This window comes from Macrobrachium nipponense, chromosome 37, assembly GCF_015104395.2.
Source record: "Macrobrachium nipponense isolate FS-2020 chromosome 37, ASM1510439v2, whole genome shotgun sequence".
NCBI lineage: Eukaryota > Metazoa > Arthropoda > Malacostraca > Decapoda > Palaemonidae > Macrobrachium > Macrobrachium nipponense.
Genome location: NC_061097.1, coordinates 34,728,533 through 34,756,444, shown reverse-complemented (window position 1 = coordinate 34,756,444; position 27,912 = coordinate 34,728,533). Strand labels below are relative to the sequence as shown.

The following is a 27,912-nucleotide window of genomic DNA, read 5'->3' as shown; positions in this document are numbered from 1 at the left end:
TTAGAGAATAGGTACGTCATTGATAACATATTTCATATATGATACGTTTAAAATTTGAATTATATCTCAGTAAGATTAATGAAAAAGGGAACGTGATTTGTGATAACGATACGAATCAAGATTTGCAATTTAGCGTACGACAACTAAGGCCAAAGGGACTCACGCACGTCCCTCATGCAGCATGGCTGGAAGACGTAAGAGGTCATACTTCGATGCCGAACAATAGCAAGGCCACGAGCATCATCGAGAAGAATTTAGTCTTGGTCAGAAATTCCTTCGGACACTGGATTTATTTTTCGTGAGTAAACGAACGAGGAAGATTATAAGTTCGTTTTCATTTTGATTTATCCGAGATTATGGATTTAATGTGAAGTGAAAATAATGCTTATAATAGGAAATTTTTGGTTCAACAGCAGCTGACTAGAGGAGCTTTCATGAGAAGTCATCAATGCCTTGCATTCTTCAGGAAAATAATTAACGGTAAGTTTGAATGAAATCTCTTAAGTTACTCCTTTTGCAGTTTTAGAAACCGATTACGCTACGTTAATATACCTCATAGGTCTATCTTTAGTGGTGTGGTTTGTCATAGCCTCCATCACCTGTAACGCCAGATAATTCGCTTCGCAATCAGCTATATCAATCATTCTGTGTTCTGCTTTCGAAGGCTGGTGGAGAGAACTGCACTTGGACGTGATCATCGACCATTTTAGAATCTATTTATGATATATAAGGAGTATGAACGCATTTGTATGATTAACAGACATCAGGTGTGGTCATATTCAGTGAATAGCAGTGCAATTGTTCTCCTTCCTTACTCTAGATAACCCAGGGATAGAAATCCAACCCAACCTCAATCCAAACCCCCTCTGGCATTTGCCTGCTCCTCCCCTCATCACCCACCCACCCACAACCTCGCTGCTTGTTTGAGGGTGGGCAGTTGCAAAGGTTCGTGTGATTTGTCGATATTTTTCATATTATTTTCATCTTTGTTCCGATGCATTTCTTGTTAATTGTTTGTTGTATCATTTTGTTACGTTTACAAATAATGATAATAAAGTTGAATGTATTGAATTTCTAACACTTCTTGTAGTACAGGTTATTACAATATTAACGTTTACTATACTATCACGCATCACTTTTTATCCTCTCTCTCTCTCCTTATTAAATACACACGTATTCTGTTCCTTTCTCTCTTCTATCAAGCTTTGGAGTACACATTCTGCCTCTGTTTTCCCTATTCCTAAAACCTGTATATATTATTTATATTAAATTTATATATATCATATATATATATATATATATATATATATATATACAGGTTTCCATGAACTGGGAAAACAGAGGCAGAAAGTAAACTCCAGACACATACATATAAAACTCCTTGACAATCAATCTTTCAGAGATGAATACGCTCTGGCTCCCGGTGGCTCTGGTAGTAGCCCTTCTGTCCACTGCTCCAGGAGCTTCCTCAGAATCCCCAAGGGCAGATCCCTCCTACAAGGTGCTGGTGTTGGGTCCCATCGGAAGTAGGAGCCTCTACTACCTGACGAAGTCCCTCTCGGAAGCCCTTGGCGACGCTGGGCATTCCGTCACGCTCGTGTCTACTTTCGAACCTTCGTCCACGTGAGTACTACGATGGCCCTGCGTGATTAGTCTTTGGTTAGAATGTAAACAAACACACATACGCACATAAACAGCTGAGAAGGCAGCATCTGTAGTGTCCGCCTTGCCAATGATATCTAAAACCGCTCTGAATTTTTGCAAGGTTCTTGAGCCTAGAAACTTTCAGCCCCATTGTTGAAAAATGGCCAATATATGGAAGGATGCTTGAGTAAAAAGCCGATAATAACTTCACATTTTATTGCTTACTTCCTCTTCACGGAACGACAATTGTAGTTATATAACTTTTACCAACAGAGGTGCTAGCAGCAAAACACAGACAATGTAATATAAATAAATGGTAAACTTAAATAAATATAAATAAATATAAATATAAATTCTACATTCAGCTCAGGAAGGGTCCAGGGAAAATCTTGTTTTGGTTCCACATTTTCTTCCTTTAATTATCACAGGTTGATTTTTATTTATCTATTTATTTTTTTATGTAAGCAAACTATCGAGATGCTTTGTCTCTCTGTCCGCATTTTTCTGTTCGCCCTCAGATCTTAAAAACTACAAAGGCTAGAGGGCTGCAAATCAGTATGTTGATCGTCCACCCTCCAATCTTCAAACTTACCAAATTGCAACCCTCTAGCCTCAGTAGTTTCCATCTAATTTAAAGTGAAAGTTAGACATAATCGTGCATCTGGCAACACTGCAAGACATTCCATCACCTGGCCGCACCTCATACAGCACTATCTGCTGTATAGACAACTCATTAGCGCATTTTTTACTTGTGTTTACGGGAGGTAGAGTACTCGTATGTTTACCTTGGTACAGAAATCAGTCAACTCGTCTTCTTGTCTGTGAGTTGATTAATCCATCAGTCTTCAGTACCTGTTACAGCAACGAATTGCAGGTTTTAACAGCTGGAATTAGCCAGCCATTAGTATTTTTATGATTATCGTTCAAAATGTGCAGTTCTGACATGTGGAACAAGCCTTCAGAGGCTATTAACTTTGTACAACAAGCTTCTACAGATCAGGATATGCCAGGTCGGAAACTCGTGAAAGAACAAGCCATCAAAGAACCAATAAATAAATAACAAATGATAAAGTTGATTTTGTGTTCCAGCCATCATTACGTCTCAAAGAACCAATTCACTCTCCTTCCCAGCCATCCGAATGTCACAGAAACCCCGACGGGAGCGCCCATCGAGTACCTGGAGGGCTTCAACATCTTCGAGTACCGGGGAATGTTCAGCATCTTCAACTGGATCGTGAATGTCACCACCAACGTCGGAAGAACGATGTGGCGGAACGCAGACATCTTGAAGCTCTGGGAAAGAAGAAGAGAGTTCGACGCCATCGTCATCATCAGCTACGTCAACGAGATAGCCCTCCCTTTCCTGCTGGACTTCGAGGGCGTCTACGTCGACTTGTGCACGCCCGGCGTGGAGATATTCACCATCGCCAGGCAGGGGAACTGGCTCCCCCTGTCCGTCACGCCCTCAATCCTGCTGTCCTTCGACGAGCACATGACCTTCTGGGAGAGGCTGGTGAATCCCTGGGTGGCGTGGGCCACCTACGAGCTCTACATGCGCACAACCCTGCCGATCATCAGGAGCGTTGTGGAAGAGTTCTTCCCTCAGATGCCATCTATACCCGAGCTCTATGACAGCAGTCACTTGACTCTAATTAATGGGCATTTTGCCCTGGATGGGCCTGTCCCTCTGCTGCCCACTCAGGTGGAAATTGGAACTATAAATGCTAGGCCACCAAAGCCGTTGCCTAAGGTGAGAAGGCAAACATTTTTTCCCCATATGGGAAACTTTTTGCATGCCTTCCTAGGGTGAAATGTTTCTGTGTATCAATTTTATTTTCTTTAAAACAATAGTTCTGGTAAAGTTTCCCTCCAGAAGAAAATCTATATTTTTAGCATGTAACTCATTCAAGTTTTCTTAGCAGATTGCTTTTACTTTACATAGATTTTGGAATGACAGCAAGTAATTAATTTTTCTTCCTGTTATGTATAGACACTTCAATAAGCTGTCTTTCAGACACCTGGGTCTACCTAATGGTCTCTTCTTTAAACCTTACACTCCATTGCTGGTTACAGAGATGTTTAGATTAACATAAAAAGCTCAACTTTTATAAGTAACATAAACCTCTGATCTGTTGCAGGACCTGGAAGAATTTGCAAACTCCTCAGGCGAACAGGGTATCCTGTACTTCAGTCTAGGCAGCATTGCTAAAGCCAAGGACATACCCCTTCAGAATAAGGTTAGGTTTCTGTATTCAGGTGCACTTATTGCAAAGACAGCCTAAAAAAAAAAAAAGGTTTGCGTAATCTTACTCTGAAACTAGGAGTTGTTGTAAATTTAAGATGAAAGATTTATGATAATAAGTATGAAAAGCATAAATTAGCTCGAACTCTCATGCTCTTATGTTTGACACTTAGCATAACTGCACCAGTGGTGTCACTTCAGATTTCTCTCGGGGATGGGATGTGAAGGGGGGCAAAGGTTTAGAATTTATGGTATGGGTGGGGTGGCGAGCGAAGCAAGCCCGAGCAGCTAGGGCTACGGGCCCCGCTGTAAGCACCCCCGAGAAATTTTTGGAAATTTGTGTACATTTCTTATTTAGCATTTTGAAGCCACATTAGAGCTGTATTGAGTTCACTGGAGTGAAAAGTTTACTGTTATTATTATTGTTATTTCAAAGGCTAGAGTGGCAAAACAATCCTTGGCAGGGCCATCAGTGTCTTGAGAGGGGAAGAGCCTACCCCAGCCCACAAAAATGGCATCCCTGAACTGCACTCATATAAGCTATACCAAAGAACATGTGTCTAGAAAAGCTTAAGGTGGACAGATTCAGTTCGTGTTCAGAGTATTCCTAACACTCCATCCTTCCACAGCTGATGTTCTTGGAGGCGTTTCGTCGTGTCCCCCAAAAGGTCATTTGGAAATACGAAGGGGACGACTTGGACCTCCCTCCCAACGTCATCACCAGGAGCTGGTTGCCACAGCAGGACATTCTTGGTAAGGGACACAGTTCTATTTCTCTCACACAACTCTTACTCACTCTGGTGGCCTTCAGTTCTATGAATGTCGATAGGTATTTAGAGCACTGGTAGAGACAAATTACTGTCCTGTGAACTCTATACATGCAAAGTTACTAAAGAATTGTTGGGAATTCCCATGAACACTGGTAACTGTACATATTATAAGTTGTAAATTGTAATGCTGTAGAAAATTGTTTACAAAAACATTCCTATCATGATCATGTTCTTACATTGCTGGACATCAAGCAGATCTGTACCTTTGAGCAGTATGCATGAGCTGTATCAAGATAAGGGAACCTCACAAACACCGACCTACTTACGAACATTCAGAGATGCAAACAAATGGGATTGCATATTAAAATTGTGTTGAGAGCACTCTCCCTTGTGCCACCTGTAAGCTCAATTTTTTTTGTACCATTTATATTAATGAAATACTCTATAAAATACAATACTGTATGTATAGTGTATTGTGTTTTAGGATGATAAAAACGTACACTACTGTATTGACATCAGATCAGAGGTTCTTAACCTTTTGATGACTCCAGACCTCTAATGTATTGCCGAATAAGGTTCCATACACCCTTTGGTTAAGTCCATTAAGTAATATGTGTTGACAATATAGCTTGATAAACATAGTTTAATACATGCTTTAATTATGAACAGAACATGCAAGAACATCAAAAGCGTTTATAGTTTGATATAGTTATTCACTTACAAAATGTACCCATGTATATATTGACACATTAAAATCAATTAAGATACAAATATCCAGAGATCAAGTCCCATACCCCAAGCATTTGGTTCTCAGGATATCCCGTTAAGAACCCCTGCCTTATATCATACTGTACTTAAATATTCAACATACAAATATCTCTCTGGAACGTAACTCATTGTGGCGTCTTTACTAGCAAAAGAATAACACTGAATTTCACTGCCAAAACCTCTTCAGGTCACCCGAAAACCAAGCTCTTCATATCTCACTGTGGGAACCTAGGGACTCAGGAAGCCAAGTATCACGGCGTTCCAGTCCTTGCCGTTCCAGTGAGCTTCGACCAGCACAGAAATGCGGCTCGCATGGCCAGCAAGGGCTTTGGGCTGGTGGTCAACTGGGAGGACATGACCACTGAAAGTATATTGGAGGCTATCCAGACTCTCCTGCACAATCCATTGTAAGTTATTTGTTAATCTTGACTGACTCGACCACTAGACCATGTGAATGTCTTTGAATCTTTGGTTCACGTTATGAGGTCACTGGAATCCCATCTCCTTCACATGAGAGATAGAATAGCCTTAGTAGCGTGTCAGATTGAAAGAGGGGTGCTGTTGTAAAGTTAACTTGACCTGACTGACTCGACCACTAGACCACATGTGAATATGTATGTGTAGGAAGTTTCCATATGATGCATATGAAAGTTACTTGTATTCCTGCCAAAATGTGTTTAAGGCAGGAGAAATTGAGTCTGGGGCAGTCTTGCTGGAGTAAGTGTGACCTCAACATTGTCACGTGCACTGTTGCCCATCATGTATTAGATTATGTGAATATACAGCTATTGCATATTGCTCATGTTTGAGTATACCTAACCTGCATACATGGTGCAGTGATATAAGGACCCGGGAAGCCTTCAAGATGTCGGGTGCAAGATATTCAACAACACCAAGAAGAGGGGGCCTTCGATGGGCTGCACGTAGCCGCACCAATGGTGGGAATGAGGACCTTCTGAGAGCCATGGCAAACCTTTTCTTGCAGCAGCGACGGAGCAGTGGTGCCCCCTCAGGTATGAGAGCAATTATGCCCAACAAATGTTTGTACAAAATGTCACAAGGAGCATTTAGGAAGTGGCATAGGTCTATGACAGATTGGTTCCAAATTGGCAGGGTTTCTACTGAAGATGCTGTGCTAAGCATTCGTTTGAACTGCAATGATCAGTTACAAAGGGCATTGGATGCCTGTTACACGTCCGATGAATGGAAAGCTTTTCTCTACGTCAGGTATTAGATGCCGTCCAAGAAGTAACTCAAAAGTCTGTGAACCGTGTAAGTCTGCGGGATAAATTTTTTAGTGCACAGCAAGGGCCTATGGAACCCGTAAAGACATATGTACATCGGTGTCAGGAATTGGCTTTAGATTGTGCTTTCTGCTGCCCTCGGTGCCAAAATGACATGAGTGACTATATGCTGACTCACAGGTTAGCCAGTGGATTAAATAACTGTGGGTTGAAACAAGAAATACTCCAAGACTATGGAAAATATAAGTGTCGCCAAAATACTACAGAAGTGTGAAATATATGAGGCAGCTGAAAGGGATAGTGGGGCCAGCAAAATTAAGCAGGGACTCATTACTGCCAAGGTGGGGAAAGAATTGCTGCCCTATAATAATAATGAAACAGAATATAGTGATGTTGCGGTAGTAAAATCGAGCCTTCATCGACAAAAGGATAGTAAGCTACTCATGTCAGGTTAAAGATGTGATAATTGTGGGCGCATTCATGAGAAAAATAAGTCTAGCTGCTATGCAAGTGAAGTGTGTTGCCACAAGTGTGGTGTAAAGGGTCATTTAGCTAGATATTGCAGATAAAAACGTGCGAATAACAAGGCAGCAGGTATTGAAGTTGATCATGATGACGACACCATGTCGGTGACGGCATACACGTTAGTGCAGCACTGTGGGGTCCAGCAGGTGACAGCATTGGCTGGAAAGTTACCACATGTGCGCGTAAAAGTTGAACATAGAATGAGACGTGATGTACCAATGTATGAAGCATTTATCGATGCTATTGCCGATACTGGGCTGAAGTTTGTATTATGGAGAAAAGATTTTGCATCAATTAGGACTGAACGTGAAACAGTTGTGTCGTTTGAACGCCAAAGTTAATCATGCTGCCAAAAAACCCATAAGAGTACTGGGTAGTGTACGTTGTACAATAACATTGGGGAAATAATGCTCTAAACATAGAGGTGTTAGTAGTGTGCGGTGTCTTTAGGCTATACCTATCTATAGATGTATGTAAGTGTTTAGCATTAGTGGATGCAAACTTTCCCCATCATGTTAAGGTAGACGGAATTTCAGTCAATAATATTGGTAGGGAACGGCCCAATAGTGTGGATGCCAATGACATCACCAGTGATTTGAGCAACACCCATGACGTCATAGAGTTGCTGTTCTCCCCTCAGGAGGCCAATGTACCTAAGCTCAAAAGGTGGATTTTGGAGCGTTTTTCTGGTACGGTATTCAATATTAAACGGAATCCATTACCGGTAATGAAGGGAAAGCCACACCATATCCACCTTCTCCCTGATGCAGTCCCATACGCATGCCATATACCAAATCCAATTCCCAAACATTGGGAGCAAGAGGTAAAGAAACAGCTGGACGACGATGTAAAACTGGGAATAATCTGCCTGTTCCTACAGGAACTGCAACCGATTGGTGTGTTCGAATGGTGGTAGTAGCTAAAAGGAATGGAAACTCAAGAAGAAGAGTGGATTACCAATAGCTAAACAAATATTGTAAAAGAGAAACTCATCACACTTTTGCCCCGTTCAACATGGCATCCAGTGTACCCGTGCGTTCATACAAAACTGCCTATTCTGGTTCCATCAAGTGGAATTAGATAAGGAGAGTCAGCACCTGACTATTTTCATATTCTCATGGGGTAGGTACCAGTATTGTAGGACCCCAATGTGACATGTCTCTGCCTCGGATGTATACTTAAAGCGCTTTGATGATGTAATAGCAGACATTCCGAGAAAATCTAAATGTTTCGATGATGTTCTCCTATATGATGATACTGTGGAAGAAGCGTTTTATTACACGATAAGTTTTTTTTACAAGTATGTGAAGAGATCGGAGTTACCCTCAATCTTGATGAATTTCAATTTTGACAACGCGAAGTAGACTTTGTAGTCTATGAATTAGGTTGGGACAATTTCAAGCCAGGTGAGGAAAAGTTGTCTGCAATCAAGAGCTTCCCAATGCCAAATCAACCAACCATCGCTGACATATGGTCTTGGTTTGGCCTCGTAAACCAATTGGCACCATTTGTTGCTACCTCTCAACTAATGGAACCCTTTCGAGACCTCCTAAAAAAGTCTACCAATCAAAAGGTATACTGGGATGAAATGTTTCAGGATGCATTCGAAAAGACTAAAGAAATTCTATGCAATTTGATTGGGGATGGATTGGCCTATTATGATAAATCTAGGTGAACTGTGGTAATCACTGACTGGTCGCGTGATGGGATGGGATTTCTGGTGTTACAACAACATTGCAGTTGCAAAGAGGATAAAGTCTCATTTTGTTGCAAAGAAGGATGGAAGCTTGCGCTCTGTGGAAGTAGACATTTAACCTCGGCAGAAGTCAATTATGCAGTCGTTGAAGGAGAGGCTGCTGCCATGGTATGGTGCTTTCAGAAAACTAGATTATTCCTACTGGGATGTCCCAATATTATCGTTGTTACTGACCACCGTCCGCTGGTCAAAGTGTTCGGTGATAGAGAATTGAAAGACATTGCAAATCCTCGTTTGCTTCGATTAAAGGAAAAAAAATTACAATACAGTTTCACAGTGAAATACATTCCTTGGAAGAAAAACTCGACAGCCGATACTCTTTCAAGATACCCAGTAATCAGGACCCCAATAAATGAGAGTGACAGTGAGATAGGGGAGGAGGTTGAGAGTCTGTGTTGCAGCATTGATCATGTCGCTAAGTGATGACGTCATAACCCTCGACTGGAATTCTGTAAAAGCAGCTGCTTAAGGCGATGTGGAATATCAGCTGCTAAAAAGTATGGTAGCTGCAGGTTCTTGGCCGGTATCAAGAAATTTAGTGGACTCCAGCATAAAGCCATATTTTAACGTACAGGACCGACTTGGCATCGTGGACGAACTGGTGGTGTATTCATATGATGAAGGGCACATACTTCTAGTGATACCTGTGTTACCACGAGACCGAGTTGTCTCTAACCTACACTCAGTCCACCAAAGTTCTGATTCAATGATTCGTAGGGCATGACAGGCTGTGTATTGGCCTGGGATGGAGGGTCAATTGAAACTCAAGAGGATACAATGCAGAACATGTGACGTCATCGCGCCATCCCAACAAAAGGAACCACTATTGCCTACCCCACCCCCTGAATATCCTTTTCAACAGACAGTCACGGATATGTTTCAAATATGTGAAAAACAATATCTGGCATATGCAGATAGGCTTACTGGTTGGCTGGAAATTGCCTTTATTCCAAGTGGTGCTACTTCTGCCAAGCTGATCCCACTCTTCCAAGGATACTTCATGCAGTGGGGTGCCCCGGAAGAAATCTCCCTCGATGGTGGCATCAATTTGGTAAGCACTGAAATGGCTAGCTTCCCACAGAAATGGGGGCTTAGTATGAGAATATCCTCAGCCCATTACCCTCAATCCAATGGGAGGGCAGAGGCAGCAGTATGTACAGCAAAAAGAACCATTCAAGATAACACAGGAAGCGACGGAAGCCTCGACTCAGTTTTGCCAGAGCCATTTTGCAATATAGAAATACGCGCCTAAGGAACATCGATAAATTGCTGGCACAATTAGCGATGGGACGACAACTCAGAGACTCAGTCCCCTTGATTAAAAGCTATCATAAGATAACAGAGCAGTGGGCAGACTTATGATCGAAAGAAGAGGAGGGAAGATTGGGTAGACACTTGGAAATTTGAAACTTCAAGTTCCATCATGATTCGAGTGCAAAGAGACTCCGCCCCCTGCAAACGGGCACCATAGTAGCAGTGCAAAATGTTGTCTCTAAGGCCTGCGATCGTATTGCAAAAGTCATTGAAATGAAAGGAGACCGCCAATATGTCATAAAACTAGATGGTAGTGGAAGAATATCAACAAGAAACAGAAAACATAGTATGTGGGATAGAATAGGCCTAGTAGCGTGTCAGATTGAAAGGGGGTTGCTATTGTAAAGTTAAGAAGGGAAAAGTATTTGGAACAACTTTTGTACAGTAATGTTAGGAGACTGTTAGCTTTATTTATCTAGTTATCTATTCGTCAACAGCTATGCAGCCAAGCTGAAGCAGGTCTCGGAAGCCTTGAAGGACCAAAAGGAGAGCCCGAAAGAGAGAGCCGCTTGGTGGGTGGAATACGCCATCCGTCACAACCTGCGTAATGCTTCTCACTTCGAGTACGCAGGCAGGAAACTGCACTTCCTGCAGTACGTGGGAGCAGACGTAATAGTATTCTGGGCAGTGGCTCTCCACCTCTGGATAGCACTCTGCTACTACCTCTGCGCGGGAAGGTGCAGGTGCTGCCCTCAGAGAAGGAAAAGTAAGAAGAAGAAGATGAGTTAGGAGCAGTTTAGAGGAAAACAGTAGCAGCCAGATGTCCTACTAAAATAAAGAAGAGGAGGAAAACAGTAGTTGGATGTCTGTGATAAACAGTTGTAGCTTTTTTTGTGTTGTTTCTCACTCTAGTAGCTCAGGTTTCAAGGCATGAAGGATAAACTTGGGTGTCTTATTGTGACCCACTGAGATTCCCAAGTTTCCAAACGTTGGATTTTGAAAGGTCAGGCTGTCGGCCTCACGTCCATGATATGAAGATTTGCATAGAGAATATAAAACAAGAAAATACTTAATATATTTGAGAGAGAGAGAGAGAGAGAGAGAGAGAGAGAGAGAGAGAGAGAGAGAGAGAGAGAGAGAGAGTAAGGGGGGGGGGGGGGGGCGGAGTGCAATGTTACTTTAGAATTTTGTACTTAATACTCATTCTGTATACTTAACATACCTCATGTATTTTTTCCAAATGAATTAAAATATGTATAAATCTCCTTTCATAATTCAAACTACATTTCTAGTACCATTCAATATAGGTGCACATATGAACATACAAACACACACATATGCACACAGTCACAAATATGTTTTTTTTATTATAAAGATTTAAATAAGAGAAGTATAGCAAAAATCATGTGCAATTAATCCAACAATTAGAATAGGCATAAATGAAAAGATCTGTTGATAACCATGACGATAAGACTAAATATATCATATTACTGTAAAACATGTAATACTATAATGTCCTTAATCTGGGTGAATTAAATAAATTTGACACTGTATATCTTATTATTTATATTATCCATTTCTGTAACCCAGCACTGTCGACTAATTGCTACTTATGTTAAAAAATGGATTTATATATTATTAAATGCAATGTCCCTAAGTATTTCACACATGTCAAAACGGTTGCCATGGACCTACATAATAATACAATACATAAAGTATAATGTAATATAATATATGATTTGATATAATATTATATCAGACTTCTGAAAGTCCCACTACTGGGGAAGACGCAGTTTTAATTAGATAGAACGTAACCGAGTTTAGTAATAGTAGTAGTAGTTGGTGGGATATGCCTTTGCAATGGCTCCCTTGCTTGTTGTAATTTCTCCTTTGTTTGTGTTTGTTTGAGTTTCTTCTCTCTGAACTTCTACATTTCTTTTATAAAATCTTTCTTATCCTCCACTTCCTCCCTCAGTAGATCTACCAATAAGAGTATATTTGCTACTAATTCCTCTTTATTTTCTTGATAAGGTTGCTGCATAAAGCTATATCTATTTCTAATCTCATTTTATGCTGGACAGTAAAGTAAGATATGTTCTAAATTTTCCTTTTGTTCCTCACAGCATAAACATTTTGTATCTTCTCCTTTTATCCTATTTCTATATTTAATCCTTGTATACCTAGTCTGGCCCTACTGATCAGCATTGTTTTTTCAGTGTTGTCATACCAGATTTCTTCTCTTATGTTTTCTTTATATTTTCTGTAGATTCTTATCGTTGACTTTTCATTCATTTCTTTCTGCCATGCTTTACTGTCCCAATTCTTCATTATTTCTCTAACGGTTTGTCTTTAACTGCTTAAATTTTACTTAAGTTTATGTTTAGTTCTTTCATGTACTCTTTTACTTGTATTATCCAGGGTTTTTTTTTCATACTGATCCATGGTTGTCTCATATAGGAGCCTATTTCCACCACTCTTCAGTGTATGTTTCAGGTAGAATAGTTTATTCTTGATATCTCTTGAGTGGCAGGAAGAGGCCCCTATTTCAGATCTTAACGCACAACTTTCTGTGTAACTTGGCGCTTTCAAAATTGTTCTATTTACTTGATTGTCTATCTTCTGAAGTTCATTTATAGTTTTCTTGTCAAGTTTCATGACTTCCATGGCATACATGAATGATGGCATCGCTATTTCTATCCAATGCAATTTTCCTATTTTTACTCTGCTACAGCTTTTATTGATGACTGCATTAGCCCTATTTGCCATCTGTTTTGCTTTAATTTGGGCCCTTTTTATCTGTTCTCTGAAGCAGTCTTTCATGTTGTTGATTGTCACTCCTAAGTATTTAATATTCTTAACTATTTTTATTCCTTCTATGTGCTCCATATCTCCACATCATCGATATTGTACCAGTCGTTGTATATTAGTATATTACTCTAGTCCTTGTTCATGTTTAGGCCACATTCACTTGCGATTTCCATAAGGGTTTTTATTGCATTTGTTATTTGTTCTCGTGTGTGTCCTAGTATTAGTCCATCGTCTGCATATAATAGTGCCACTATCCTTATTACTTCATTTCTAAAACCTTCTGTTGTATTTTCTAATTTTTCTATTATCAGGTACGTTATTAGTAGAAAGAATATGGTTGAGCCATTGCATCCCTATCTTATTCCATTAGTTACATTTAGCTCTTTTTGTTCTATATTGTTAAGGCATAGGCTTGTTACATCATTTGTATATATCTTGGCAACTGTATTTATTACTTCTGCGTGCAGCCTATATTTCATCATGACCTCAATGAACTTTTTTCTATTAACTGAGTCAAATGCTTTTTGGAAGTCTATTGGTACTACAAATAATGGGTCCTTTCTTCTGTACGTCTCTTGTATGCAGTATTGTAAAATATATAAATTATCGATTCCTCTCCTTTGTGCGGTAAAGCCTGACTGCAGTTCATTCATTTTTCCTATATTTCTAATATGCTTTTCTATTTTGGTTTTCAGGATCCCCATGAAAATTTTATATGATGCATTTGTTAGAGCAATTGGCCTTAGATCTTTGACTGTAGGGTTATGTTTTTTGGGCGTAAGTGTTGTTTTTTACTTAAAACAGCTTCTCTGTGTTTTCCTGCCCTTCAGTATGCTGTTTAAACATTCTGGCAATTCTTTTTTGAAGGTTGTTGCTTTGTAAGAGTAGTTTGAACAGAACAGGCTTCATTCCATCTGGCCCTGGTGCTTTATTTGCCTTCATTTTCTCAAGTTGGTTTTTTACATCTTCTTCTGTTATGTTGATTTCTTTCATGGGTCTAATCTGTCTCTGTTAGATCATACACTCCATGCATGTGTTCCCCTATAGATATATGGCGTTTCATCTGCTGTCCTAATTTTTTCACTATTTCTTCCATGTCATGTTTATACTGTTCTTTCTTGCTTTCATTCCATATCTCTCCTATTTTGTTTTTTTCCTTTTGGTATATTGTTTCCCAGAATTTTACCAGCTCTTTCCCTAGGGTTTCGTCCTTCATCTCTTGCTTATTTTCGTCGAATATTCTTATCCATTCTTTTTCTGATGTGGTCTTTCCTCTCAGCATGTCTATATATTCTCAGATTTTCCTGTGTCTGTTTTTATCATTCATTATCTCATTTCTAACCTTTTCTTCATATTCTTTCTTTATTATTATCTATAATTTTTGTTTTTGTTTAAGATATGCTTCTTCATAGTATCTCTTTTCTTCTATTCTTGTGGCTTTCCTTTTTAATTTGTTACATATCCTTCTTTGGCTTATTTCTTTCTTTATTTCTTTGGTGACCCATGCTGGTTCTATTTCTTCTTGCTTTCCTGTCTTTAACCTTCTTTTGATTATCTTCTCTAGGTTATTTGTTTTTGCTTCACTCATTCGTTTCTTCCAACTGGGTTAGATCTCCTTTTCTGTCTTGTTGGCTTACTTTATACTCTATCTATTCAAGGTATTTCCTTGTATACTCTTTTGTAACTTTCAAATATTTGCTCAGTGGAGGCGTTATACTCGTCTTTGGAACGGCACCTCATGAGCTCAGAACACTTTCGCTTATACAGACAGACAGATAATGCACTTGGATTGCAATTATGTTATTTGAACTAGAATTAGAAACCGTATATATGTCTACGATTGATGATAAAACGAGCAGCTGCTTGTGAGTGTAATTTACAAAACACATATTGTTATTCAGCAAACGAAATTTTCTTGCACATCACTTGTTTCAATGCGTTCTTTTAGCCATGGCTTAGTCTTAAGTATTTAGCATGAAATCGAATACTTACGTGCTCTTGATTCAGCCTAAGTGAACAGGTACGTCATTGATAACATATTTCATATATGATACGTTTAAAATTTTAATTATATCTCAGTACGATTAATAAAAAAGGGAACGTGATTTGTGACAAAGATACGAATCAAGATTTGCAATTTAGCTATGCAAAGTTGCGTACGACAACTGCGGCCAAAGAGACTCATGCACCTCCCTCATGCAGTGTGGCTGACAGACGTAAGAGGTCATACTTCGATGCCGAACTGGAGTAAGGCCACCGAGCATCATCGAGAAAAATTTAGTCTTGGTGAGAAATTCCTTCGGACACTGGATTTATTTTTCGTGAGTAAACGAACGAGGAAGTTTATAAGTTCGTTTTCCTTTTACTATATCCGAGATTATGGATTTAATGTGAAGTGAAAATAATGCTTATAATAGGAAATTTTTGGTTCAACAGCAGCTACCTGGAGGTGCTTTCATGAGAAATCATCAATGCCCTACATTCTTCAGGAAAATAATTAACGGTAAGTTTGAATTAAATCTCTTAAGTTACCCTTTTTGTGGTTTTAGAAACAAATTACGCTACGTTAATATACCTCCTAGGTCTATCTTAAGTGGTGAGGTTTGTTATAGCCTCCAATAATATCCACATTACAAAAGCTGATAAGTCAAATAGTATAGTAATTTTAGATAAAGCTGACTACATATCACGTATGCAAGCCCTGCTGGATGATGATGTGACTTATAAAAACTAACAAAAAATCCCCTTGATCAAGTCATAAAAAACTTTAATAGCACAGTGAAAAATATCCTTAAAGATAAAACAGAGCTACTATGCAAATTGTCAGTCCTTCGCTACCTGACCTGTACGGATTAGTCAAAACGCACAAAGAAAATAACCCTATGCGGCCTATTATCAGTACTGTTGGTTCAATTTCATATAAACTTTCGAAATATATCACTAAGATCTTGTCCCCGTTACTTGGAACCATCTCCGATTCTCATATATATAATTCTCTAGATTTAGTTGATAAATTAAACAAAATTACTCTTTGCCCCACTGATAGATTCGTTAGTTTTAATGTATGTTCTCTTTTTACTAAAGTCCCTATAGACTCTATTTTAGATTATCTTAGTAATGAACTAACTCAGCATGAACTATCTCTACCTATAAGTCACATTATTTCACTCATTAGGTTGTGCATTTGTGATTTTAAATTTATATTCAATGGTGAATTTTATCAACAAATAATTGGCATGGCAATGGGAAACCCTTTATCACCACTCCCCTCAAACTTGTACATGGAATTCTTTGAAAAACGCTACTTACCTAATATCATTTATATTCCTGTAAAGTGGTATACATATGTTGATGATATTTTAGCTGTTCTGCCTGCTGGTATTGATGTAAAGGATTTACTCTCTAAATTAAATAACCAGGTACCATCGATTAAGTTTACTCTAGTATTGGAAAAAGACAATTGCCTCCCTTTCGTAGATGTTTTGATACATAAAGAACCATTTCGATGTAAATTCAGCATTTATAGAAAACCAACCAACAACTTAACTTATGTTCATTTCTATTCAGGCCACCATCTTAACATCAAAATATCAATTTTTTCTTCTATGTTTTTACGAGCATTGCGCATTGTCAGTCCCCAATATTTGGAACAAGAAATTGAATACATAAGAAAAATAGGGAAAGATTTATGTTATCCTTCACATATATTAGATATTTGTTATAATAAAGCCCACAAAAAGTTTTATAGTGTAAATAACATGGAGAAAGAAAATTCTAAGAACATTCTTAGTTTACCTTATTTTAACAGATTTGAAACATTAAATCATTGTTAAAAGCCTTTAAGGTCAACCTTATTTTTTCCTATAATAACACACTAAAAGGAATGTTAATAAAAAATGGCCCCAGGGAAAGCAACAACCTAATATATAAAATTCCATGTATGGACAGCTCCTCTTTTTATCTCGGACAGTCGAGCAAGGGCTTAGAAGTAAGATTAAACCAGCATAAATATTCTGTATAAACTGGGCAAACATCTAATGCAATATTCATTCATTTAAGTGAAAACAACCACCGAATAAATTGGATTGGTAGTTCAGTAATTGCAAGGTCAAAAGATGTCTTATCACGAAATCTTTTAGAATCTGCTATAATACAACTTACTTCACATTGTAATTTTAATATTAGTCATGGCCTGTTTCATTTAGACTCTTGTATTTGTAACATGTTTAAGAATGATCTCAAAGATATAATTACAGACTTAAATACAAATTAGTTGCCTTAGAGATATCTTCGTTGTATATGTATGTTTAATATGTATTGTGTATAAGTTTTTGTTTACCAAAGTTCTGAATAGCTGTCACCCTATATTATCCTTTAATTGTCTTGTCCTTGTGTCTGAGCAGATTGACTTAATCTTTTTGTTTTTTTAAATTGTACCCATGTTTATGCTTGTTTGGAAAGGTTAATCTTTCTCCAGGTGTGCCGGATTCTAGATACTAAACTCCTTATAATCCCTATCTGTCAGTTATACGAGCTTTCCTGTACTGTCAATTCCTCATGTAAGTCAGTTTATCTGCTGAGTAAAGGACGTTGAACGTCGTAAGATCTTGAAGAAATTCCGTTGTTTATTTTTCCTTCGTGACTTATACCTTTATTTATGGATTTATCACATTCCAAACATTCGTGATTCAGTTACACACACACACACACACACACACACACACACACACACACACACACACACACACACATATATATATATATATATATATATATATATATATATATATATATATGCATACATACATACATACATACAGGTTTCCATGAACTGGGAAAACAGAGGCAGAAAGTGAACTCCAGACACATACATATAAAACTACTTGACAATCAATTTTTCAGAGATGAATACGCTCTGGCTCCCAGTGGCTCTGGTGGCGGCCCTTCTGTCCACTGCTGCAGGAGCTTCCTCAGAATCCCCAAGGGCAGATCCCTCCTACAAGGTGCTGGTGTTGGGTCCCATCGGGAGTAGGAGCCTCTACTACCTGACGAAGTCCCTCTCGGAAGCCCTTGGCGACGCTGGGCACTCCGTCATGCTCGTGTCTACTTTTGAACCCTCATCCACGTGAGTACCATGATGGCCCTCAGTCCTGCGTGATTAGGCTTTGGTTAGAATGTAAACAAACACACACATACACACACAAACAGCTGAGAAGGCAGCATCCGTAGGGTCCGCCTTGCCAATGATATCTAAAACCGCTCTGAATTTTTGCAAGGTTCTTGAGCCTAGAAACATTCAGTCCCGTAGGGAAGTGGTTCTTTGCAGCATTCCTTCGGCCCCTAGCTGCAACCCCTTTCATTCCTTTTACTGTATCTCCTTTCATATTCACTTTCTTCCAACTTATTTTTCTCAGCCGTCTCCTCACAATTGCTTCATAGTGCAACTGCGTCAAGGTTTTCCTCCGGTTACGCCTTTCAAACCTTCTACTGTTAAATTCTGTTTCAGCGCTGAATGACCTCATAGGTCCTAGTGCCTGGGCTTTTTGGGTTCCACATTTTCTTCCTTTAATTATCACAGGTTGATTTTTATTTATTTATTTATTTTTTTATGAAAGCAAACTATTGAGATACTTTGTCTGTCTGTCTGTCTGCATTATTCTGTCCGCCCTCAGATCTTAAAAAATACAAAAGCTAGAGGGCTGCAAATCATTATGTTGATCGTCCACCCTCCAATCATCAAACATACTAAATTGCAACCCTTTAGTCTCAGTAGTTTCCATCTTATTTAAAGTTAAAGTTAGACATTATCGTGCGTCTGGCAACACTACAAAACAGTCCACCACCTGGCAGCAGCACATACAGCATTATCTGCTGTATAGAAAACTCATTGGCGCATTTTTTACTTGTTGTGTTTACGGGAGGTAGAGTACTCGTATGTTTACCTTGGTACAGAAATCAGTCAACTCGTCTTCTTGTCTGTGAGTTGATTAATCCATCAGTCTTCAGTACCTGTTACAGCAACGAATTGCAGGTTATAACAGCTGGAATTAGTCAGCCATTAGTATTTTTATGATTATCGTTCAAAATGTGCAGTTCTGACACGTGGAACAAGCCTTCAGGGGCTATTAACTTTGTTCAACAAGCTTCTGCAGATCAGGATATGCCAGGTCGGAAACTCGTGAAAGAACAAGTCGTCAAAGAACCAGTAAATAAATAACAAATGATAAAGTTGATCTTGTGTTCCAGCCGTCATTACGTCTCAAAGAACCAATTCACTTTCCTTCCCAGCCATCCGAACGTCACAGAAACCCCAACGGGAGCGCCCATCGAGTATCTGGAGGGCTTCAACATCTTCGAGTACCGGGGAATGTTCAGCATCTTCAACTGGATCGTGAATGTCACCACCAACGTCGGAAGAACGATGTGGCGGAACGCGGACATCCGGAAGCTCTGGGAAAGAAGAAGAGAGTTCGACGCCATCGTCATCATCAGCTACGTCAATGAGATAGCCCTCCCCTTCCTGCTGGACTTCGAGGGCGTCTACGTCGACTTGTGCACGCCCGGCGTGGAGATCTTCACTATTGCCAGGCAGGGGAACTGGCTCCCCCTGTCCGTCACGCCCTCAATCCTGCTGTCCTTCGACGAGCACATGACCTTCTGGGAGAGGCTAGTGAATCCCTGGGTGGCGTGGGCCACCTACGAGCTCTACATGCGCACAACCCTGCCGATCATCAGGAGCATTGTGGAGGAGTTCTTCCCTCAGATGCCATCTATACCCGAGCTCTATGACAGCAGCCACTTGACTCTAATTAATGGACATTTTGCCCTGGATGGGCCTGTCCCTCTGCTGCCCACTCAGGTGGAAATTGGAACTATAAATGCTAGGCCACCGAAGCCGTTGCCTAATGTGAGAAGGCGAACATTTTTTCCCCATATGGGAAACTTTTTGCATGCCTTCCTAGGGTGAAATGTTTCTGTGTATCAATTTTATTTTCTTTAAAAAAATAGTTCTGGTAAAGTTTCCCTACAGAAGAAAATCTATATTTTTAGCATGTAACTCATTCAAGTTTTCCTAGCAGATTGCTTTTACTTTAGATAGATTTTGGAATGACAGCAAGTAATTAATTTTTCTTCCTGTTATGTATAGACACTTCAATAAGCTGTCTTTCAGACACCTGGGTCTACCTAGTGGTGTCTTCTTTAAACCTTACACTCCATTGCTGGTTACAGAGATGTTTAGATTGACATAAAAAGCTCAACTTTTATAGGTAACATAAACCTCTGATCTGTTGCAGGACCTGGAAGAATTTGCAAACTCCTCAGGCGAACAGGGTATCCTGTACTTCAGTCTAGGCAGCATTGCTAAAGCCAAGGACATACCCCTTCAGAATAAGGTTAGGTTTCTGTATTCAGGTGCACTTATTGCAAAGAGAGCCTAAAAAAAAAAAAAGGTTTGCCTAATTTTATTCTGAAACTAGGAATTGTTGTAAATTTAAGATGAAAGATTTATGATAATACGTATGAAAAGCATAAATTAGCTCGAACTCTCCTGCTTTTATGTTTGACACTTAGCGTAACTGCACCAGTGGTGTCATTTCAGATTTCTCTCGGGGGATGGGATGTGAGGGGGGGCAAAGGTTTAGAATTTATGGTATGGGTGAGGTGGCGAGCGAAGCAAGCCCCAGCAGCTGGGGCTAGGGGCCCCGCTGTAAGGACCCCCGAGAAATTTTTGGAAATTTGTGTACATTTCTTTTTTAGCATTTTGAAGCCACATTAGAGCTGTATTGAGTTCACTGGAGTGAAAAGTTTACTGTTATTATTATTGTTATTAATAATAACAATAATAATAACTCTTATTTCATGTTATTCGCAATAAAAGTGTGATGACAAATAATTCTTTGATTTTGGTCTGCTATTCAAAAAATATTTACTCTTTTCATTGCTTCTTTTGTCCCTGTGAATAGCGAGTGACGGGACACATTGTCCAAGAGACACGTGCGAGCGATAGATGCTTCTATATGTATTATAGTCTAGTTCTATTGAAAAAACACAACTCTAATTTATAGATCACACACACATATGGATATATATATTACATATATATACATATATTAATTGTGTTTTTCTATTATCTGAGCACCGAATTATGTACCTAGTAGTAAAATGACTGTAATCCTAAGAGCCACTGTTTAATAAGGTCTGTAGTACCAGCAACGTCACTGAGCAGTATACCTCTAATGAGCCAAAGGTGTATATATATACATACATACATACATACATATACATATATATATATATATATATATATATATATACATACATATATATATGTATGTGTGTGTATAACTGAATCACGAAAGTTTGGAACGTGATAAAGCCATAAATAAAGGTATAAGCCACGAAGGAAAAAATAAACAACGGAGTTTCTCCAAGATCTTTGGACTTCAACTGAGTAAAGGATGTTGAAGTCGAAAGATCTTGCAAGAAACTCCGTTGTTTATTTTTTCCTTCGTGGCTTATACCTTTATTTATGTATATATATATATATATATATATATATATATATATATATATATATATATATATATATACATATATATATACTATATAAATATATATATACATCACACATTACCACAGGTGAAAAATAAGAGACGGGGTATAGGTCCTGACCGGTTTCGACTCTATTTCCAAGCCAGTGACGAAGGACTGATGCATAGTATTATAAATCACAAATATATATACTACACAGACAGCACTGACGAACGTACACACAACCGTTTGAGACTGCAGATCCGCCCACGGGCGGGTGTCAAGGTAGGAGTGGCCTTCAAAACTCAACTGGGTAAAAATCACAATATACTCTCAACGGACAATACCGATAAATGTACCCACCATAGGAGAGACTACAAATCCACACCTGACAGGTATCAGGTGTCTTATTTTCCATCTGTGGTAATGTGTGATACGTGAATCACGTGCTAAACTGATTATAATCAGGACGTAATGTGAAGCGCCTTTAACCACACAGCTATCACGAGAGGGATGTCTGATATTAAAGGACATTTGCAGCTTTATGTATGTATGTATATATATATGGGGATACAATCCACAATGAAGTGAACAAGACCACAGTTGATGGTCGAAAGCTTTAATCCTATACAAGAAATATATATTTTAACTACAAGAGGAATTTACTTCATTGTGGATTGTATCCCCATTTACGTAGAGGTACGACATAGTACCTGGCTTCTGCATATATATATATATATATATATATATATATATATATATATATATACTATATATACCATATATATATATATATATAGGATATATATATATATATATATATATATATATATATATATCTATATATATATATATATATATATATATATATATATATATATATATTGTCACATCACATCACTGTGATTCATATATACGCATTAAGGCCATGAAATGTCCTTTAATATCTGACTTATACCTCTCGTGATAGCCGTGTGGTTAAAGGCGCTTCACATTACGTCCTGATTCGCGCCCATGAGCTGACGAAATTATTATCAACTAAAAAATTCCCCTCTGGTTAACATTATATGAAAATATATTAATTCTGAGGTAGACCGAATTGGACATTAAAGGACATTTGTAGCTTAATGCATGTATATGAGTCACGGTGATGTGATAATTCATATATATACTATATATATATATATATATATATTATATATATATATATATATACATACACATATATATATATATATATATGTATATATATTATATATATATATATATATATATATATATATATATATATATATATATATATATATATAAAGAAACCCCCTTTAGACCTAATTCGTTATTTCGGCTGATCCCTACTTTGTATTTTTGGCGTCTTTGTTTTATATTCAGATCATCTTCTTCTTGATGGTTTTAAAGTGAATAAATAGAATTCTTTGTGATGGTGGCTCTCTGTCACAGACAGTTATTAATATTAGGTTGGGTTAGGTTAGGCAAGGCAAGGCAAGGATGGTTGGGTTAGGTCATATCATTTCTGAGTAGGTCGTTGGTATGTTTTTCGGGTGTTTTAAGTAAGTGAATATTGCAGTAGTAGAATGTTCATCAAGTCTCTCTTTAATATCAGATAATGATATTCATTATGATCTTTCGTTCCTCCATTGTGGGCGTATTGTGTTGGCAGTTTCAAAATTTTTTTCTACGACATTGCTTGAATTGGACAAAGCCAACACTTAGATATGCAAGGTGCTGAAATAAAGGAGATTTTATTGAATTATTATTATATCGGTCTCAATCATTACGAGAATCTAATTTCAGATTATTTTGATTTTTGTGTGCAATTAGCACCTGGTAACTCCGTCGCAGGCTGATGCCATCACTACGCCTCACGTGTTGAACTGCACTAATCAAGTTTTTCTGCAGCGTCCCTTCTAGCTGCAACCCCTATCACTCCTATTACTGTTCCTCCGTTCATATTCTCTTTCTTCCATCTTACCTTCCTCGACCTTCTCCTAACAAATGTTTCGAGGTTTTCCTCCTGTTACACCTTTTACACGCTTTCACTGTCAGTTGCTAAATGAGGTAAATAAGATAATGCAAGACTGGAACCACAGCAACATAATAATGACGAAAGGAACTTGTGGTCAGAGTACCCACTTTCAAGCACCCCTACCCAACTGATACCCTTTTTTACTGTTTTTTATGTTACTGAGAGTAGATTTATTGGGCAGTAATTTTTCAGGTCCTTTGTATCTCCCTTTTTGTGAATAAATACATCGATAAAGCTTTTCCAAGCTGTAGGTGTAGAGCATTCTTGCAAACATTTTGTGTCAAGTTCAGCGAGTTGTACTATTATGAAATCTAAGCATCTACTATCAAATCAATTGCTAGGCCATCTTCTCCATCTGCTGAATGGCCAAAACTGCGCAGTGCCTGGCCTGAAAGCCTAAAATTTCATCAAAACCGAACCGAACTGATATACACTTTTTTCGTTATATAAGTATATCCACTGTGCAGCTGTGCACGATCCATGGCTCACTTTAACCTTGAATAATATCAAAACTACTGAGGCTAGAATTTCGTATGTTTGATGATTGGAGGGTGGATGATCAACATACCAATTTTGCAGCCCTCTAGCCTCATATGTTTTTTTTTTTTTTTTTAAATCTGATGCACAATCTCTCTCTCTCTCTCTCTCTCTCTCTCTCTCATTTTTAGCCTATTATACAATGAAATCATTGTTATTAAAACCATATAGGCTACATTTCCAGATTGTACCGGTCTAGGTGCTAAGGATATGACACTATCTGCATTATAGCCTACTTTATTTATTCATTTTTTTAAATTGTATATTTAAACTTTATTTGTTTATCCTTCATTCATATTGATGAATCACATTATGGCAAAGTGTAGGGAAATCGAGAAGTTAAATCATGCGTTGTGTTATTATCAAGACCCCACTGGTAATAAAGGCTGAACAGACCCTCATAACAAATTTTGATTATATCTTTATCATTGAATTTAGGCAACGAAATGTTGAACTTTAATTTGTCATTACATTGCCGATAGTATTATCATGAATAAGTTTCGCCCTTGCCAGAAGGTTCATCAGGCAGATTTAGCCTTCAGTATTATCAAAATACTAAAAGGCAAGGCACCCACAACCTCGTTCCCATCCACCAAGTCACCCCTATTTCGAGTAGTGTTGGGAGTCAGGCGTGTCTTGCAGTGCTAGAGGTAGCCCATTGTTCAAAACTAGTATGTCTACGTTTACACTGCCAGGACAACTATGAATTGCTTAAACAAGTTTATGCCAGCCAACAAAAAGTGGGTAGAAATCCAGTTCTGATAACAGAGACATTATCTTACCGCGCTAGCGGTTGCTTATGGTTCGAAACTACTATACCCACCCCGAGGCTTGAGTGACAATACCGAATTGCTTAAGCAAGCTTATGCCGGCACACAAAAGGTGGGCAGAAATCCAGTTCCGATAAGAGAGGCATTAACTTACCAAGGTAGAGGTTGCCTATGGCTCGGAACTGGTATGGCCACACTGAGCCTGGCATGACAATACCGAATTGCTTAAGCAAGCTTATGCCGGCACATAAAAGGTGGGCAGAAATCCAGTTCCGGTAAGTGAGGAGGCATTAACTTACCAAGGTAGAGGTTGCCTACGGCTCTGAACTGGTATGGCCACACTGAGCCTGGCATGACAATTCCGAATTGCTTAAGCAAGCTTATGCTGGCACATAAAAGGTGGGCAGAAATCCAGTTCCGATAAGAGAGGCATTAACTTACCAAGGTAGAGGTTGCCTATGGCTCGGAACTGGTATGGCCACACTGAGCCGGGCATGACAATACCGAATTGCTTAAGCAAGCTTATGCCGGTACATAAAAGGTGGGCAGAAATCCAGTTCCGGTAAGTGAGGAGGCATTAACTTACCAAGGTAGAGGTTGCCTACGGCTCGGAACTGGTATAGCCACACTGAGCCTGGCATGACAATACCGAATTGCTAAAGCAAGCTTATGCCGGCACATAAAAGGTGACAGAAATCCAGTTCCGGTAAGTGAGGAGGCGTTAACTTACCAAGGTAGAGGTTGCCTACGTCTCAGAACTGGTATAGCCACACTGAGCCTGGCATGAAAATACCAAATTGCTTAAGCAAGCTTGTGCCGGCACATAAAAGGTGGGCAGAAATCCAGTTCTTGTAAGTGAGGAGGCATTAACTTACCAAGGTAGAGATTGCCTACGGCTCGGAACCTGGTTACAGCCAGCCCACTAAGCCTGGCATGAAAAATACCGAATTGCTTAAGCAAGCTTGGTTCCTGGGACATAAAATGGTGGGCCAGAAATTCCAGACCGGTAAGTGAGAAGGTCATTAACTTAACGAAAAGGTAAGAGGTTGCCTACGGCTCGGAACTGGTATAGCCACACTGAGCATGGCATGACAATACCGAATTGCTAAAGCAAGCTTATGCCGGCACATAAAAGGTGGGCAGAAATCCAGTTCCGGTAAGTGAGGAGGCGTTAACTTACCAAGGTAGAGGTTGCCTACGTCTCAGAACTGGTATAGCCACACTGAGCCTGGCATGAAAATACCGAATTGCTTAAGCAAGCTTGTGCCGGCACATAAAAGGTGGGCAGAAATCCAGTTCTTGTAAGTGAGGAGGCATTAACTTACCAAGGTAGAGATTGCCTACGGCTCGGAACTGGTACAGCCACACTAAGCCTGGCATGAAAATACCGAATTGCTTAAGCAAGCTTGTTCCGGGACATAAAAGGTGGGCAGAAATCCAGTTCCGGTAAGTGAGAAGGCATTAACTTACGAAGGTAGAGGTTGCCTACGGCTCGGAACTGGTATAGCCACACTGAGCATGGCATGACAATGCTGAATTGCTTAAGTAAGCTTGTGCCGGCACACAAAAGGTGGGCAGAAATCCAGTTCCGATAAGAGAGGCATTAACTTACGATGGTAGAGGTTGCCTATGGCTCGGAACTGGTATGGCCACACTGAGCCTGGCATGACAATACCAAATTGCTTAAGCAAGGTTATGCTGGCACACAAGAGGTGGTCAGAAATCCAGTTCCGGTAAGTGAGGAGGCATTAACTTACCAAGGTAGAGGTTGCCTATGGCTCGGAACTGGTATAGCCACACTGAGCCTGGCATGACAATGCCGTATTGCTTAAGCAAGCTTGTGCCGGCACACTAAAGGTGGGCAGAAATCCAGTTCCGATAAGAGAGGCATTAACTTACCAAGGTAGAGGTTGCCTACGGCTCGGAACTGGTATAGCCACACTGAGCCTGGCATGACAATACCGAATTGCTTAAGCAAGCTTATGCCGGCACATAAAAGGTGGGCAGAAATCCAGTTCCGATAAGAGAGGCATTAACATTTACGGATTGGTAAGAGGTGTGCCTATGGCTCGGAACTGGTATGGGCCACCACTGACCGCCGGCATGACAATACCAAATCTTGCTTAAGGCAAGCTTATGCCGGCATATAAAAGGTGGGCAGAAATCCAGTTCCGGTAAGTGAGGAGGCATTAACTTACCAAGGTAGAGGTTGCCTATGGCTCGGAACTGGTATGGCCACACTAAGCCTGGCATGACAATGCCAAATTGCTTAAACAAGCTTATGCCGGCAAATAAAAGGTGGGCAGAAATCCAGTTCCGGTAAGTGAGGAGGCATTAACTTACCAAGGTAGATGTTGCCTACGGCTCGGAACTGGTATGGCCACACTGAGCCTGGCATGACAATGCCGAATTACTTAAGTAAGCTTGTGCCGGCATATAAAAGGTGGGCAGAAATCCAGTTTTGATAAGAGAGGCATTAACTTACCAAGGTAGAGGTTGCCTATGGCTCAGAACGGGTATGGCCACACTGAGCCTGGCATGACAATGCTGAATTGCTTAAACAAGCTTGTGCCGGCACACAAAAGGTGGGCAGAAATCCAGTTCCGATAAGAGAGGCATTAACTTACCAAGATAGAGGTTGCCTATGGCTCGGAACTGGTATGGCCACACTGAGCCTGGCATGACAATACCGAATTGCTTAAGCAAGCTTATGCCGGTACATAAAAGGTGGGCAGAAATCCAGTTCCGGTAAGTGAGGAGGCATTAACTTACCAAGGTAGAGGTTGCCTACGGCTCGGAACTGGTAGGGCCACACTGAGCCTGGCATGACAATGCCGAATTACTTAAGTAAGCTTGTGCCGGCACATAAAAGGTGGGCAGAAATCCAGTTTTGATAAGAGAGGCATTAACTTACCAAGGTAGAGGTTGCCTATGGCTCAGAACTGGTATGGCCACACTGAGCCTGGCATGACAATGCTGAATTGCTTAAACAAGCTTGTGCCGGCACACAAAAGGTGG

The 27,912-nt window shown here is 39.5% G+C and overlaps 3 protein-coding genes across 4 annotated transcripts in view; all 3 read left to right on the top strand.

Annotated features, from left to right (window-relative positions):
• Positions 1–27,912, top strand: part of LOC135209113 (uncharacterized) — a 330,064-nt gene that overhangs the window by 54,351 nt on the left and 247,801 nt on the right. The gene's annotated exons all lie outside the window — the stretch shown is intronic.
• LOC135209111 (UDP-glucosyltransferase 2-like) lies at positions 161–11,756 on the top strand. Of its 2 annotated transcripts, XM_064241739.1 has the most exons (8): positions 161–298; positions 414–480; positions 1,401–1,623; positions 2,776–3,394; positions 3,783–3,881; positions 4,516–4,639; positions 5,612–5,831; positions 10,701–11,756. In XM_064241739.1, exons 2-8 carry the CDS (start codon positions 435–437, stop codon positions 10,990–10,992), a joined length of 1,623 nt encoding a protein of 540 aa, XP_064097809.1. In that variant the 5' UTR covers positions 161–298; positions 414–434; the 3' UTR covers positions 10,993–11,756. The 2 variants fall into 2 exon arrangements, with proteins under 2 accessions (XP_064097809.1, XP_064097811.1); XM_064241741.1 differs by lacking the exon at positions 414–480 and having other exon boundaries at positions 177–298.
• On the top strand, positions 15,274–20,470 carry LOC135208957 (UDP-glucosyltransferase 2-like). Its single transcript, XM_064241512.1, has 4 exons — positions 15,274–15,514; positions 17,914–18,136; positions 19,300–19,918; positions 20,307–20,470. The coding sequence occupies exons 1-4, from the start codon at positions 15,469–15,471 to the stop codon at positions 20,448–20,450; spliced, it is 1,032 nt and encodes a 343-aa protein (XP_064097582.1). The 5' UTR covers positions 15,274–15,468; the 3' UTR covers positions 20,451–20,470.